The sequence below is a fragment of the Cupressus sempervirens genome, chromosome 3, assembly GCF_028749045.1.
Source record: "Cupressus sempervirens isolate cs-2001-9-10 chromosome 3, ASM2874904v1, whole genome shotgun sequence".
NCBI classification, from domain to species: Eukaryota; Viridiplantae; Streptophyta; class Pinopsida; order Cupressales; family Cupressaceae; genus Cupressus; species Cupressus sempervirens.
Window position 1 is genome coordinate 196,446,032 of NC_143120.1, and position 17,975 is coordinate 196,464,006.

At 28.1% G+C, this 17,975-nt stretch overlaps 2 protein-coding genes across 2 annotated transcripts; both read right to left on the reverse strand.

The window, feature by feature from the left end:
• Positions 1–451: 451 nt before the first annotated feature.
• Positions 452–1,573, reverse strand: LOC149565488 (F-box/kelch-repeat protein At1g80440-like). Its single transcript, XM_089817138.1, has 2 exons — positions 1,176–1,573; positions 452–1,106 (listed from the first exon to the last, which is right to left on the reverse strand). The coding sequence occupies exons 1-2, from the start codon at positions 1,571–1,573 to the stop codon at positions 452–454; spliced, it is 1,053 nt and encodes a 350-aa protein (XP_089673264.1).
• Positions 1,574–6,028: 4,455 nt separating this feature from the next.
• LOC149565489 (F-box/kelch-repeat protein At1g80440-like) lies at positions 6,029–7,156 on the reverse strand. The gene is made up of 2 exons (XM_089817139.1): positions 6,757–7,156; positions 6,029–6,684 (listed from the first exon to the last, which is right to left on the reverse strand). The coding sequence occupies exons 1-2, from the start codon at positions 7,154–7,156 to the stop codon at positions 6,029–6,031; spliced, it is 1,056 nt and encodes a 351-aa protein (XP_089673265.1).
• Between the last annotated feature and the right edge of the window lie 10,819 nt (positions 7,157–17,975).

Here is a 17,975-nt window from a genome sequence, read left to right on the forward strand (position 1 = left end):
CCTAAGAGGAAATTTGCAGAAGCTATATGTAGAACACAAACACCCGAAACTCAAATCAGGAATTTGAAGAGGAAAATGGGCACACAAACCCTATTAGCAATGTAAATATTAGGAAGTGGTCCACGTTGATGCCTAGTTAGAGGGACGTAAAGATACGTGGAGGGATGTGGCCAAAATGCTACCTCACAAACAGTACAACTAATTAAAATTAGAAATGAAAATAAAAATTTCATTTGAATAGAAAAATCCAAAGAGACCATAGAAAAATTTCATTTGAATAGAAATATGCCCTTTCATGTGGCATATTCATTGCAAGAAGAAATCAAAGTTCATTCTACTTTTAATTTTCAAATAGAACTCAGCTTTGATAAAACCATTCCAAAAACAATAGTAGAGGGGTTTTCCAGTTCATGAAGGTTTAAAACACTAAAATCCATTTCACTTAAAAGAGTTAGAGAGTGAGAGCTCCAATTGTAGGGATTAAATCTGGGAGTTCTTTTGCAGACAATGTACTGATCAGAGTCCACTTCTCTTCTTTTCCTCCTTCATCTGAAGGTTCAAATAAATAAAAGGCCTTAACATTTTGAAACCGACCTTCAATATCTGTTGCTTCCTCATGGATGCAAACCATTAATATCTGTTGATTCCACATTGTGCCACCTAAAAATCTGTAGACTTGGGGAGGAAGCATTCCTGCAATGCGGAATTGGTTTTCCACATAATTCCATTCTATAATTTCCCAATCCCATTCGTGATAAATCTGTCCAAATGCGGCAAAAGAAGGTTGCATACTGCCATCATAATAGCAATCGCATATGGCACTCCATTGCCGTGTGTTGGGATCATAGGCTTGTATATGCCCTTTCATGTGGCTCAACACATATAACTTGTCATCGGTAAATACACTGTCGCACTTACATTCGCTCCAAATCATTGGGGGAAGATACTCCCACTTTTCTTCCTCAATGTCATAAACTGCCGCTGTGCACAATTCCTCGTTGTCACTGTCATATCCACCAGCAATGTAAATCAATCCTTTTGCTGAGTCCACGGAACAACTGAAATCAACTCTACAATCTGGAAGGTTGGGGCCTCGCTTCCATTTCCTTGAGACAAGAGAAACAATGTTATGATAAATACAAGTAAAAAGGGATACAAATGTTTAACAGGGGTACATACCAGAGGAAAAGTTGTAGATGACTAGTGCTTTCTGAATTGTGAATTCTGGCACGCTGCTGAAAAGACCCGTGACGATCAATTTGTGGTTAAAGGGAATACAGAAAGAGCAAGCTGAAAAATGTGGAAATTGAGGGGGAAATGGCGGTAGGGTTTCAATTGAATTTTGCAAAGGATCATAAAATTTTATTCTGCAGCCTTTATCATTTGTTATATCATCCCAACAAGGTAATATGATTAACTCCCCAAATCTCTTTCTATCTTGATAAAACGGCGGACTACATACAATATTTTTCCACCGTTTACAAACAAGGGCCATCGTGGGGTGTGAGGTTAATGGCACCCTCAACAAACACAGTCTGCCAACGTCATCCGTAAGACCTGGAAATATCTCCATTGTCATTCTCTCTCTAAAATATTTTACCACTTTGAATGATATGATTGAATAGATTTGACTATATTTATTCGGAATTTGGTTTTTTCTAAATATAAAACTTCCGTCTTATTCTATATTTAGTTATTAATTTAATTTTAATTAAAAAAATTCAACCTTTTTTTATAATCAGTTGCATTCATATACTTCACTTTATTATTACGCCCAATGCGTTTCATATTTGAAAAGAACGAATTAAGACGAATCTCGGCGTCCGCGCCAAAATGAAAGTAGATTGCAATAAAAATATATAAAAATATTTATCTTTTGCTTGTTACTATTCGCCTGATTTAATAATTCCGTTGTTCTTATCTTTTGAATACTTAAAAAAATTATTAAAATTAAATTAATAACTACTAAAAATAATAACATTTAAAATAATAATTCCGTTGTCCTTATCTTTTCTTAATTGAATTTTAATTTATATTTAGAACATTTGTCATTCTTTTTCTTGTCTTTTACAAGAGTTTGGCCGAAAAATTGAAAATCCTTCCCGTTAATTATTTACTGTCAGTTTTTATCTCCCTCCACTTTTAACTCTTGTTTTGATATTTATTAGTTGTTATCTCCACTTTTAACTATTGTTTTTCTTTTTCTATTCATTAGTTGTGATCTCCACATTAGCTCATGTTGTGGTCTATTCAGTTAACTTTTGATTTTTAAAATTGATTTAGATTTTAGTTTTAAATATTTTTAAATTATTTTATATTAGTTTATTTTTTATTTAGATATTATTTTTTAGTTTTTATAATTTATTATTCAATAGAATATTTATTAGACATTTTTTTTTGTATTTCTCTTATATATTTTTCATAATAAAATTTTTGTTGGGTTTTTTCAAATGATTATTTTTTTCATATTTGATAAATTTAATTTAAATAAATAATATTTATTAATCTATTTAAAAGATTTTAGTAAATATTATGTTATTTAAATTAAAGATTATTAATAATCTAATTTGTTCACATAAGATTATAATTTAAATATCCACTTTTAACTATTGTTTTTCTTTTCTTATTTATTTAAAAAATAAGTAGTTGTGATCTTTATTTATTAAACTTTTGATTTTTTAAATTGATTTAGGTTTTAGTTTTTAAATTACTTTAAATTTATTTTTTTAATAGTTTAGTTTAATTTTAAATATTGTTTTTTTAGTTTCTATAATTTATTTAGTCAATAAAATATTTGTTAAAGATGTCGCTATTTTTCATATCTTTTTTTTGTATTTCTCTTATTAATTTTTGGTAATAAATTTTTTGATGGGTTTTTTTTTAATAATTTTTTTTTCATATTTGATAAATTGAATTTAATTGTAAAATATTGAAATTATTCATGTTTCTTTAGTAATATTCAAATTTCTAAATATTGTAAATTTTATATCTATGTTTTAATCTTCAACTTTTTATTTTTGTATTTTTGTATTTTTTTAAAACTTATATTTGCATTATTTAATGTTCATTCTACATTTTTCTCTTAAATCTCATCTTCTAGTGGCGCACTCATTGCATGTACAAAAGCATGCGACTACTAGTATAATTTTTTGTTTAAGTTTTACTAATTCATATGTTCATGATTTGTAGTTATTTTTATTGTAATTTATTTTTTAATATTCTATAATTTAAATTATTTTATACTTAGTTGTATTTAGATTATTTTTATTGTGATTTATTAATTTTATTAATGATTAAAAATTTCATTATTTCAAAGTTTAATTTTAACAAATAATTTCATTTTTTATTAATAAATATTACTAGAGAAATATATGTATAGTTTAGGTATAACAGCTTAGGCCACATATATAAGTACATAAGAGTGGAACTTAAGACCTATATGGAGGTCACCCCTGTTCACTAATAGACCACAAGTAAGCTCTCTTAATAAAAATAAAAATTAATATCTATAAAAAATATAAAAAATAAATTTTGAATCACGTGCCAATAGTCACTACTAGAGAAAAGAATTGCACTATTGTTGTTGCAATAAAGTAAGACCATTCTATAGCGTAGAAGGTGCAACTACAATCAAATGTATGCATGGCTACACTATGCTTCATTATATTTATCTTTAATACAAATTTTTAATTCTCATTTCTAAACTTTGATTATACATATAATTTTTATATTAAAATTTTAAATTTGTTAAGATTATTTAAAAACCCATTTAAATTAAATATATATAAAAGTACTTTTATTGAATTATAATTAATGTATATAAATAATTTTTAAAAGTATCATAATGTCATATAGATTTTATTCTAAAATATTATGCTTGTATTGTAGACACCCAAAAATTGGCAAAGATTTAAATCATGTGATTTCAATCAATCAATGCAAATTAAAGAGATAATCAAAAGAAACACAAAAGACTTTTAAATCAAAAATCACATCAAGTCATTAATCACCTATCAAATCAACAATCTACCTAAATCAACTTTAAAAAGAGGAAGAAAACAATTCAAATTCACAAAATAAAACTCAAAAAGAGAGGAAGGCAAAAGACAAAGTGTTGAAAATAAATCATTTATTAAACCAATAAAATCATTTTATCCTCACAAGATGGAAAATCTCTCTTTTACCATTTAAAAGAATTTGAAAAATCTTCATATTATCCTCAAAACCAAGTCTGTTAGACTCTTCCTCTTGGGCTCTTTCACTTTCACCCTTCGTCAAAAGTGAAAATCCTAGTTCTTACCCTAACCCCTTCTGAAATCCTATAAATAGAAGAGAAATCTAAGAGACAAAAGACCCAAATTTTTATGCATCTACACTATAGACACATTTGCACTCATTATTCAACATTTTCTTTTAGCAATTTTATAGTATTGTTAGCATCATTTTGTGTCATTTAGCTTCATTTATTGCACATTTAGTTCATAGCATGATCATTTCAAGAGCATCTCTAAGAGTTGTATTTCACATATAATCTACATTTTAGTCATAGATCTTGCATTTTTCATTGTAGATCTGCATTTTTAGCAATATCTCATTCTAGAACTATCACTAAGATGCTAGTCTAAGAGCTATTTTAGTAGTTGTAGGGTGGAAGCACAAACTTGTGTGACCCTTTGTGATACCATAACGTATTTTAGCCGTAACAGTTTTGGATGAAACTGTTCCGGCCAGACCTGTTCCACCCGAACATACGTGGCAGTTTCCCACATCGATGTGGCACGAACCATTTCGGTTGGAATAGTTAGAGCCAAAACCCTGATGACATAATAAAATTGTCGTAAACCTCTTGCGGCTATCATTTTCACTGTTGCAGTTCCTGGGCTCCCGAAGAGCAATTGGGGTGTTTCGGCCGTAATAGGTAAGTGGTTTTTTTTCCCCATTTAAAAAAAAATTTTAATGTGTTTTTTGATTAGTAAATGTTAATTGTACTTAAAGTAGTTATTTTTACATATTTTGTGAGTGAACTATTTAGAATTGTTTATTTTTTAATATATTTTAATTATTTTAATTAATTAAATTGTTTTAAATTATTTTAGATTGTTTTAGAATGGTATTTAACTGAATTTATTAGCAAAAATTTAGTTAAACATGAGGTAAAAACGTAGAAAACTTTAATTGAAAGTGTAAAAAAACATTAGGTAAAAATATAGAAAAATATTAGGTAAAAATGTGAAAAATATTAGTTAAAAAATGTAGAAAAACATGAGGTAAAAATATAGAAAAACATTAGTAAAAAATGTAGCAAAACTTTAGGGCACATTGTTCAGTTTCTAACATAACCTAATGGATCTAGGTGAAACAATAATCGCTTATGGTGAAATTAATTTTGACATTAAATACACCTTCTAACATAACCCTATATTAACTACAATCATAACCTATACCACATTCTAACCATAACATAGGCACTTTACTAATCGAATGAACCACACTTAGATATTCACGATGTTCATATTAACAACTAGTTATTGTTAGGTAATAATGAGTCTTACATTAACAAGCAACACATTAAGATCACATATGGTACATTTTTAGGTACGTTATCCATACGTGTGTCTAATAGGTCATATGTACTTTTTTTATAGGTTCTAATAAGTTTTAATATGTATTATTAGGATATCATAGGTCTTATTATGTAATGATGATTCTTACATTACCATATGACACAGATACGTGGAGGGATGTGGCCAAAATGCTACCTCACAAACAGTACAACTAATTAAAATTAGAAATGAAAATAAAAATTTCATTTGAATAGAAAAATCCAAAGAGACCATAGAAAAATTTTATTTGAATAGAAATATGCCCTTTCATGTGGCATATTCATTGCAAGAAGAAATCAAAGTTCATTCTACTTTTAATTTTCAAATAGAACTCAGCTTTGATAAAACCATTCCAAAAACAATAGTAGAGGGGTTTTTCAGTTCATGAAGGTTTAAAACACTGAAATCCATTTCACTTAAAAGAGTTAGAGAGTGAGAGCTCCAATTGTAGGGATTAAATCTGGGAGTTCTGTTGCAGACAATGTACTGATCAGAGTCCACTTCTCTTCTTTTCCTCCTTCATTTGAAGGTTCAAATAAATAAAAGGCCTTAACATTTTGAAACCGACCTTCAATATTTGTTGCTTCCTCATGGATGCAAACCATTAATATCTGTTGATTCCACATTGTGCCACCTAAAAATCTGTAGACTTGGGGAGGAAGCATTCCTGCAATGCGGAATTGGTTTTCCACATAATTCCATTCTATAATTTCCCAATCCCATTCGTGATAAATCCGTCCAAATGCGGCAAAAGAAGGTTGCATACTGCCATCATAATAGCAATCGCATATGGCACTCCATTGCCGTGTGTTGGGATCATAGGCTTGTATATGCCCTTTCATGTGGCTCAACACATATAACTTGTCATCGGTAAATACACTGTTGCACTTACATTCGCTCCAAATCATTGGGGGAAGATACTCCCACTTTTCTTCCTCAATGTCATAAACTGCTGCTGTGCACAATTCCTCGTCATCACTGTCATATCCACCAGCAATGTAAATCAATCCTTTTGCTGAGTCCACGGAACAACTAAAATCAACTCTACAATCTGGAAGGTCGGGGCCTCGCTTCCATTTCCCTAAGACAAGAGAAACAATGTTATGATAAATACAAGTAAAAAGGGATACAAATGTTTAACAGGGGTACATACCAGAGGAAAAGTTGTAGATGACTAGTGCTTTATGAATTGTGAATTCTGGCACGCTGATGAAAAGACCCGTGACGATCAATTTGTGGTTAAAGGGAATATAGAAAGAGCAAGCTGAAAAATGTGGAAATTGAGGGGGAAATGGCGGTAGGGTTTCAATTGAATTTTGCAAAGGATCATAAAATTTTATTCTGGAGCCTTTATCATTTGTTATATCATCCCAACAAGGTAATATGATTAACTCCCCAAATCTCTTTCTATCTTGATAAAACGGCGGACTACATACAATATTTTTCCACCGTTTACAAACAAGGGCCATCGTGGGGTGTGAGGTTAATGGCACCCTCAACAAACACAGTCTGCCAACGTCATCCGGAAGACTTGGAAATATCTCCATTGTCATTCTCTCTCTAAAATATTTTACCACTTTGAATGATATGAGTGAATAGATTTGACTATATTTATTCGGAATTTGGTTTTTTCTAAATATAAAACTTCCGTCTTATTCTATATTTAGTTATTAATTTAATTTTAATTAAAAAAATTCAACTTTTTTTTATAATCAGTTGCATTCATATACTTCACTTTATTATTACGCCCAATGCGTTTCATATTTGAAAAGAACAAATTAAGACGAATCTCGGCACCCGCGCCAAAATGAAAGTAGATTGCAATAAAAATATATAAAAATATTTATCTTTTGCTTGTTACTATTCGCCTGATTTAATAATTCTGTTGTTCTTATCTTTTGAATACTTAAAAAAATTATTAAAATTAAATTAATAACTACTAAAAATAATAACATTTAAAATAATAATTCCGTTGTTCTTATCTTTTCTTGATTGAATTTTAATTTATATTTAGAACATTTGTCATTCTTTTTCTTGTCTTTTACAAGAGTTTGGCCGAAAAATTGAAAATCCTTCCCGTTAATTATTTACTGTCAGTTTTTATCTCCCTCCACTTTTAACTCTTGTTTTGATATTTATTAGTTGTTATCTCCACTTTTAACTATTGTTTTTCTTTTTCTATTCATTAGTTGTGATCTCCACATTAGCTCATATTGTGGTCTATTCAGTTAACTTTTGATTTTTAAAATTGATTTAGATTTTAGTTTTAAATATTTTTAAATTATTTTATATTAGTTTATTTTTTATTTAGATATTATTTTTTAGTTTTTATAATTTATTATTCAATAGAATATTTATTAGACATTTTTTTTTTGTATTTCTCTTATATATTTTTCATAATAAAATTTTTGTTGGGTTTTTTCAAATGATTTTTTTTTCATATTTAATAAATTTAATTTAAATAAATAATATTTATTAATCTATTTAAAAGATTTTAGTAAATATTATGTTATTTAAATTAAAGATTATTAATAATCTAATTTGTTCACATAAGATTATAATTTAAATATCCACTTTTAACTATTGTTTTTCTTTTCTTATTTATTTAAAAAATAAGTAGTTGTGATCTTTATTTATTAAACTTTTGATTTTTTAAATTGATTTAGGTTTTAGTTTTTAAATTACTTTAAATTTATTTTTTTAATAGTTTAGTTTAATTTTAAATATTGTTTTTTTAGTTTCTATAATTTATTTAGTCAATAAAATATTTGTTAAAGATGTCGCTATTTTTCATATCTTTTTTTTGTATTTCTCTTATTAATTTTTGGTAATAAATTTTTTGATGGGTTTTTTTTTTAATGATTTTTTTTTCATATTTGATAAATTGAATTTAATTGTAAAATATTGAAATTATTCATGTTTCTTTAGTAATATTCAAATTTCTAAATATTGTAAATTTTATATCTATGTTTTAATCTTCAACTTTTTATTTATGTATTTTTGTATTTTTTTAAAACTTATATTTGCATTATTTAATGTTCATTCTACATTTTTCTCTTAAATCTCATCTCCTAGTGGCGCACTCATTGCATGTACAAAAGCATGCGACTACTAGTATAATTTTTTGTTTAAGTTTTATTAATTCATATGTTCATGATTTGTAGTTATTTTTATTGTAATTTATTTTTTAATATTCTATAATTTAAATTATTTTATACTTAGTTGTATTTAGATTATTTTTATTGTGATTTATTAATTTTATTAATGATTAAAAATTTCATTATTTCAAAGTTTAATTTGAACAAATAATTTCATTTTTTATTAATAAATATTACTAGAGAAATATATGTATAGTTTAGGTATAGTAGCTTAGGCCACATATATAAGTACATAAGAGTGGAACTTAAGACCTATATGGAGGTCACCACTGTTCACTAATAGACCACAAGTAAGCTCTCTTAATAAAAATAAAAATTAATATCTATAAAAAATATAAAAAATAAATTTTGAATCACATGCCAATAGTCACTACTAGAGAAAAGAATTGCACTATTGTTGTTGCAATAAAGTAAGACCATTCTATAGCGTAGAAGGTGCAACTACAATCAAATGTATGCATGGCTACACTATGCTTCATTATGTTTATCTTTAATACAAATTTTTAATTCTCATTTCTAAACTTTGATTATACATATAATTTTTATATTAAAATTTTAAATTTGTTAAGATTATTTAAAAACCCATTTACATTAAATATATATAAAAGTACTTTTATTGAATTATAATTAATGTATATAAATAATTTTTAAAAGTATCATAATGTCATATAGATTTTATTCTAAAATATTATGCTTGTACTGTAGACACCCAAAAATTGGCAAAGATTTAAATCATGTGATTTCAATCAATCAATGCAAATTAAAGAGATAATCAAAAGAAACACAAAAGACTTTTAAATCAAAAATCACATCAAGTCATTAATCACCTATCAAATCAACAATCTATCTAAATCAACTTTAAAAATAGGAAGAAAACAATTCAAATTCACAAAATAAAACTGAAAAAGAGAGGAAGGCAAAAGACAAAGTGTTGAAAATAAATCATTTATTAAACCAATAAAATCATTTTATCCTCACAAGATGGAAAAGCTCTCTTTTACCATTTAAAAGAATTTGAAAATTTTTCATATTATCCTCAAAACCAAGTCTGTTAGACTCTTCCTCCTGGGCTCTTTCACTTTCACTTTCAGTTGCATTCATATACTTCACTTTATTATTACCCCAATGCGATCCATATTTGAAAAGAATGAATTAAGATGAATCTCAGTGCCCGCGCCAAAATGGAAAAGTAGATTGCAATAAAAATATATAAAAATATTTATCTTTTGCTTGTTACTATTTGCCTGATTTAATAATTCCGTTGTTCTTATCTTTTGAATACTTAAAAAAAATTATTAAAATTAAATTAATAACTACTAAAAATAATAACACTTAAAATAATAACTAAATATAGAATAAGACAAAAGTTCTATATTTAGAAAAAACCAAATTCCATTGAATTAAGAGAATAAATATAGGGAAATCTTAATAAATTTAATTTAATATTTGCTTGCTACTACTGTGTAGTAGAATGTTCACCTATTTAATAATTCAGTTGTTCTTATCTTTTGAATACTAAAAAAATATCAAAGTTAAATTAATAACTACGAAAAAATAATGAATAGCTTTTCTTAGTTAAAATATAAATTAAAAAAGACTAATAATAAAATCTTATTAATTATAATAATAATATTGACAAGAATTTGAATATATATATATAGAATAAGACAAAAGTTCTATATTTAGAAAAAAACCAAATTCCATTCAATTAAGAGAATAAAAAAAGTTAAATCTATTCAATTGAAACCTTGAAACCTTATAGAAGTAGACTTTTTTCTTTAAGCTCTCTCATCCTGATGATGGACAGAGTGTGATTCGAAATGTGGATGCAAAAATTATAACACAATCTACCCATAAATCACAACTAAGAATAAAAATATATTTAATAAGATGTCAAAAGTGTGGAAAATTTAATTTTAAAGTATTTATGAATATTTTTAGTATATAATATTTATGAATAGAAATTATATCTAATAATCTACAAATTTATTGGTCATATTTAGTGTAATTTAATATTTGCTTGGTACTATTATGTAGTAAAATGTTCACCTGGTCTAATAATTTGATTGTTCTTATCTTTTGAATACTAGAATAGTTCAAAATTTCTCACATGCACACCTAGTTTACACATTTACAAACTTTTGTTTTTTATATATTATCTACTAAAAAATTAGATTGTATAAGTTAACACTAAAATTACTTGTTTGCCAATGTTGTCATCAAGGTGTGTAATTATAAAGTTGGACATTAAAAGACTTTATTCCCCTTCTCTTGCCACTTAGGTGTTCTTATTATTCACTCCATCTAAATTTAAAGCAAGCAAACTGTGGAGATTCTTCACCAAACTTGTTAGAAGATGCTCTATCAAAAAGTCGTATTGTCATTTACATGATACTTTGTCTTTGCATGATTAACAAAATTAACTTCTTTTTCATTTTTGGGTAAGCACAATTTAAAAAATAAATGTATATTAAATAAATATAATTCTAATGTTTGACAATGAGGGAAAGGAAACGTAGGTTTGCAGCGAATGAATGAAAATTGCAGGGATTCTGATTGCCCTGTGTTGGGATCACTGTCATAGGGAGAATAAGACAGAAGTTCTATATTTAGAAAAAACCAAATTCCATTCAATTAAGAGAATAAATATACTGAAATCTTAATAAATTTAATTTAATATTTGCTTGCTACTACTGTGTAGTAGAATGTTCACCTATTTAATAATTCAGTTGTTCTTATCTTTTGAATACTAAAAAAATATCAAAATTAAATTAATAACTACGAAAAAATAATGAGAAGCTTTTCTTAGTTAAAATATAAATTAAAAAAGACTAATAATAAAATCTTATTAATTATAATAATAATATTGACAAGAATTTGAATATAAATATAGAATAAGACAAAAGTTCTATATTTAGAAAAAAACCAAATTCCATTCAATTAAGAGAATAAAAAAAGTTAAATCTATTCAATTGAAACCTTAAAGAAGTAGACTTTTTCCCTTCAAGCTCTCTCATCCTGATATGGATAGAGTGTGATCCAAAACGTGGATGCAAAAATTGTAACACAATCTACCCAGACATCACAGCTAAGAATAAAAATATATTAATATATTTAATAAGATGTCAAAAGTGTGAAAATTTTAATTTTAAAGTATTTATGAATTTATTGGTCATATTTAGTGTAATTTAATATTTGCTTGGTACTATTATGTAGTAAAATGTTCACCTGATCTAATAATTCAATTGTTCTTATCTTTTGAATACTGAAATAGTTCAAAATTTCTCACATGCACACCTAGTTTACACATTTACAAACTTTTATTTTATATATATTATCTACTAAAAAATTAGATTGTATAAGTTAACACTAAAATTACTTGTTTGCTAATGTTGTCATCAAGGTGTGTAATTATAAAGTTGGACATTAAAAGACTTTATTCCCCTTCTCTTGCCACTTAGATGTTCTCATTAGTCACTCCATCTAAATTTAAAGCAAGCAAAGTGTGGAGATTCTTCACCAAACTTGTTAGAAGATGCTCTATCAAAAAGTCATATTGTCATTTACATGATACTTTGTCTTTGCATAATTAACAAAATTAACTTCTTTCTCATTTTTGGGTAAACACAATTTAAAAAATAATGTTTGACAATCATTTAAAATATATAGGAAAATGTTATCCATTCAATTGTTTTACTCTTTAAACAAACCCATCAAAATTATGATAAAAGAACTATTCCAAAAAAATTGAGAAATGTCCTAAACATATCTTCCTCTACCCATTACAATATGCAATTTTCATTATGTTATTAGTATTTGATCTAATTTATTTATAATTTTATTTTAACAAACAATGTTTATTCAAATTCAAATTAGTCAATAGGCCCTTAGTCTATTGAATGGCTGACAAAGAACCCACCATAAGGGATGATTGACAACATGAATGCATACCCCTCAGTCCTTGGTCCTAAGCCTTTGTGCCTTACAGGTCACAACCCTCCATAAATAAAAAAGTTCAAACTTACTTTATACAATTTTATTCAATGATTTGAAACTTATTCAAATTTACTTTATAAATAATTAACTTTATAAATGTACACACATAAATAAATATTTTTATTTATATAGATTAAAAACAAGTAATAGATTTAACTCTATTTCTTTTCTTAATTGACTTTTAATTTCTTTTCTAAATATAAAAAAAATTCAATTCATTTTTTATTAAGTTAGTTACATTCATGAATTTTTTTTTTAATAAATATTTGTTTAATTATATAAATATGAATATTTATATAAATTAAAAATGAATAATATAAGTAATAGATTTAATTCTACTTCTTTTCTTAATTGAATTTTAATTTATATTTAGAACATTTGTCATTCTTTTTCTTGTCTTTTACATTCATGAATTTTTTTCTCCTTTATTATTATAATTAATATAATTTTTTTTAGTTCTATTAATTCATATTTTAATAAAAACTACTCACAATATGTAGTTATTTTTATTCTAATTTATTTTTTAATATTCTATAATTTAAATTATTTTATACTTAGGTGTATTTAGATATTTTTTAATATTGTGATTTATTAATTTTATTAATGATTAATAATTTCATTTTTTCAAAGTTTAATTTTAACAAATAATTTTATTTTTTATGAATAAATATTAATAGAGAAATATATGTATATTTTAGGTATAGGAGGTCAAGCCACATATATAATTACATTAGAGTGGAACTTAAGACCTTCTATATGGAGGTCACCCCTTTTCACTACTAGACCACAAGTAAACTCTCTTAATAAAAATAAAAATTAATATCTATAAAAAAAAAATTTTTAAATTAATTTTGAATCATGTGCCAATAGTCACTAGTGGAGAAAATAATTGCACTATTGTTGTTGCAATAAAGTAAGACCATTCTATAGTGTAGAAGGTGCAACTGCAATCAAATGTATGCATGGCTACACTATGCTTCATTATGTTTATCTTTAATACAACTTTTTAATTCTCATTTCTAAACTTTTTTTTTTTTTTTCCTCACTAAATGGCCGAAGCTATGATTAATTTTATTAGATTGAAAACAAAATTTACATATAGTTCCCCCGTTCTGACAAGCACAGATAGGAAAGAATGGGGAAAGAAAATCTCTTGTCTTGCCCAGGACCTTAGTCCTATATTATACATTCATAAAAGGGGCATACCCTAGTAATTACATCAGTCTGGAGTTTACAACTGTTTAATTGTCTATCTGATGAGGTTCCAAATTTGCAAAAAAAAAAATCTACATCTGATCTAAATTCACCACCATCAACATATGTTAAGAGTTAAGGATAAACCAAAAAAAAGGTAACCAAGGGGAGTCATTTCAACATAATAAATGAAATCATTATGAAAATAATAAGATGGATTTAAACCTATTATAATTATTAATTGATCTACCGTTAGTTCAATTATATTGATTTACATTTAACTCAACTATATTCAAATTTCTAAAGTTTTGATTATAGAGCATATGGTGACCGAAGTTCTTATATCTAAACATTATTAATTTTCATGCGCAATATAAGGGATGGTTTAAACAAAGATAAGATGCCAAAGTTAGAACAATTATCTATAACCCAAGGGGAGCAAACTGATAGCTAGTCACAAGCGTCTATGGAGAAGTGTTGATTCTCCCATTATCAATACTGATAAACATTAAGTTTTTAATACATATTAGCATAAAGCCCTGAATAATTGGTGGGTCTATACCAAAATTAATACTATAACTTGATTAGAAGTGCCAAAATATAGAAACCAAAACCATTACCAGAAAAGGGGCTGAGCAATAACTAAAGACTATTTTTCATTCATATATATAAGAGTTTACAGTAACATTTGTATCCAGTTGAAAATGACACTATATTAACAGAAGTCTAATTGACCGCTATGTCCTAATTATAGTTTGAACAACTTATATACAGAGGCATTATTGCTAAAAATAGAGCTTTACATACCAAAATTTTGGGTCAAGTTCTAATACAAAATGACCCAATAACTATTTTAGTCATTCTTTTCTGAAAACCATTATGATTTTTGAAGTTTCGTGCATAGTGGTTGCCTTGGATCCTTGGGGGAATTCATATGTTGACCTACCCCTACTAGTTTTGTCATAGTTTGGAAGACAAAATTCCACATCCTCCATGTTGTTGAAGTCCACGTCTGGGTGTATATAGGCATCAAACACCCTTAGATAATCGGTTAACCAGACCCTTCCTGGGTCTTCGATGATTTCCCTCCAACTCAGCAGAGAATTGATGCTCAACTCCATTCGCAGCCACTCGTTAAAAAATTGGATATTATCCCTAATTACCATGCAAGGGTGTCTTAGGCTCCTTCCCATTTCTAGGCTATTAACTTCAAATTCCATGTATGCCTTTAGGAGAGGAATGTGAAGCCGAGCATCAATGTTTGTGACTGCTAGCTCCAACCTCACTAACCAGCAAGGGTCAAAAATATTGTAGGTAATCCGAATAATGTCCCATTTTCTAATTCTCACCCAGACCAAGCATCCTACCCAAAGCCCTAATACATCATTGTTAGTCCTCCATAAATAATCATATTTGAAAACTCCTTCTCTTAAAACCCGACTAACAGCTATATGACTCATGTCATCTATTAGCCTCAAAATTCTATTCCATCGCTCCTATGTAATAAGCCCATAGAAGGCCATGGTGTGATTTTTGTATGCTTGAAATAGACAAATGTTAGAATCCATAGTGCCCAGACTTTATCCTTCCTATTTTACTGCTAAAACCTAATGCTGGCCGAAGAGTGCTGCAAAATAGCCCTAAAATTACTAATAAATAGGTGAGGTCAAAAATTTGAGATGCCTAATAATGAGGATGACATGCAAATGATTAATGTTGCTCCTCATAAAATCATCATATTGAAAGGACATCCTAGCTTAAGTGGAAGATTGCCCGCAAGATGATACTCTGGCCAAAACGTGTGAGATCACTATAATGCGTTGGAGTTAGAAAGAATAATTATTATTTTGGCCTTTACCGAGGGTTAATATTAATGATTGTATGTTAAGGTATTAAAACCATTAGTGCCAAGATTGGCTAATGTATTGGCCTCCTTGTTGCCTTCTCTGAAAATGTGTTTAAAACTCATTTCTTCAAATGCCAATAGGGATTTAATATGGCTTCTAATTTAGAATTTAATACCTAGTTTGGGGTAACTCCTTTTCAGAGAGCATTGATAATAATTTGTGAGTCCCCTTCTATAATAATTTTTTAAATATTAAGTTTAATACATAGGTTTATACCTTCTTCTACTACTTCGAGTTCAACTATATTATTAGATGCCATGTCTATTGACTTTGATCTTTTAACGATCCATTCACCTAAATCATCCCTTATGATACATCCAATTCCTACTTTACCGAGATTTCTTCTAGAAGCCCCATCAAAATTCAATTTCTTCCAACCATGTGGGGGAGGCTCCCATTTGCAAGACAGTCTAGCAAGGTCATTCTTCTTCTTATAGTAAAGGCGGGGGGGTGCGGGGGTTGATTAATAATGACCATCATTTTTTAATTTCAGCATCCCAATTAGAGAAGGATCCCTCTTCTCTAGGTCTCTTTCTGAGATCACTATTCATTACTTCCGAGATTGCTACTTCTATTTTCAAAAATAGGGCTTGTTCTGACAAGTATTGGTCTGAGAAGATTTGGTAGTTACGTTCTTTCCAAATTTCCCAAAGAGCTATAGTCGAGGATATGTTCCAAATTTTTTCATAGAATTTCTTTGGATCCTCTTTGGGCTAACCCAATAAATGATCTTCCCAATCACCTACTAATGGGGAAGACCAATTCAATTTACTTTGAAGCCATCTCCAACATTCCTAAGAAAATTTGCATGAGAATAAGAGGTGTTCTGCATTGTCTTCCTCTTCTTTACAGAGGGAACACCTAGATGGCCCTTCAAATCCCATTTCTCGAATCCTATCTTTTGTTAAAATTTTCTTGTGCATGGCAATCCAGAGGAACATTCCTACTTTAGGAAGACCTGTTGGATCCCAACATAGGTTCAAAGGCAGGGAGCTAACTTCCCATTGTTGTGAGTTTGTGATCATCCTATATCCTTCTCTGACTTTATAAATTCCATCCTTTGATGCTACCTAGATTAGCTTATTCCCCCTGCCTTTAATTGTAATAGTCTAGGATTTTAATAATGATTCCATTTTATCCTTTTCCTCTTGATTGATATCACATTCAGTGAGTGATTTCCATGACTATACCTTACCTATATCTGATGTAGTTTCCTATAAATAATCTTTTACTTTTGTACCCCATACTATTTTAAGATGTAATATTGTATGTGAGCAATGTTTCTGGATTAGATTGTGTGAGTTTTGTAATATTGTAAAACTCACACAATCTAATCCAGAAACATTGCTCACATACTAATGGATTGTGGAAATCTGATTATGTTAATGTAATACTGTGTTAGGAGAGAAATTTGAATTAATCAAAGGAGGGTTCCCCATTCTAGGAGTCTTCCCAGAATAATGCTTCATCTCTAGTCCCTATATCCCATGCGAAGTATTTGTAAATCAGGCTTTGATTATTCAAAAGAAAGTTCCAGCCTGTTGATCCTTTGGGGGGAAGAATTAATTCTGAATAATGAAGTTTTATCTAGTGGATTTAGATATTTATTGTAAAATATTTTAACCCATTTCCTATGTCTTTCTTGATAAAGTCTCCAAACTTGTTTGGCTCCTAAAGCTTCATTCTGTCATTCCAGATTCTTAATACCTAATCCATCATATTCTTTAGGTTTACAAATTTTGTTCCAGCTAATTAGTGGAATTTTTTTCTTATCCTCCAATCCTTTCTAGAAGAAATTGTGAAGTTTTCTTTCCAATTTAGAATTAATGTGTTAGGGTAGGTGAGAATAGGACATTTGGTACGACAGGATAGCTGTCAGGACTACTTTTATCTTTGTAGCTCTCCCTACCTTTGTTAACCATCTTCCTTTCCATGATTTAGTTTGAGAATCAATTTTCCTGAGTATATGCTCCCATCCAGCATTAGTTTTCTTATTCTTATCAAGGTGAATCCCTAAATATCTCAATGGAAACTTGCCTTTTGTAAATCCTAATTTTTGACAAATTTGGTCTTCGACTTCAATATCAATATTTAGAAAGAAAATTTCTGATTTTTCA

Bases quoted from the DNA above. Each gene is read 5' to 3' on its own strand.
- LOC149565488 (XM_089817138.1), bottom strand. From the start codon at position 1,573: ATGGAGATATTTCCAGGTCTTACGGATGACGTTGGCAGACTGTGTTTG. The intron at 1,107-1,175 runs GTACCCCTGTTA...TCTTGTCTCAAG, and splicing joins TACAACTTTTCCTCTGGTAT to GAAATGGAAGCGAGGCCCCA.
- LOC149565489 (XM_089817139.1), bottom strand. From the start codon at position 7,156: ATGACAATGGAGATATTTCCAAGTCTTCCGGATGACGTTGGCAGACTG. The intron at 6,685-6,756 runs GTATGTACCCCT...CTCTTGTCTTAG, and splicing joins CATCTACAACTTTTCCTCTG to GGAAATGGAAGCGAGGCCCC.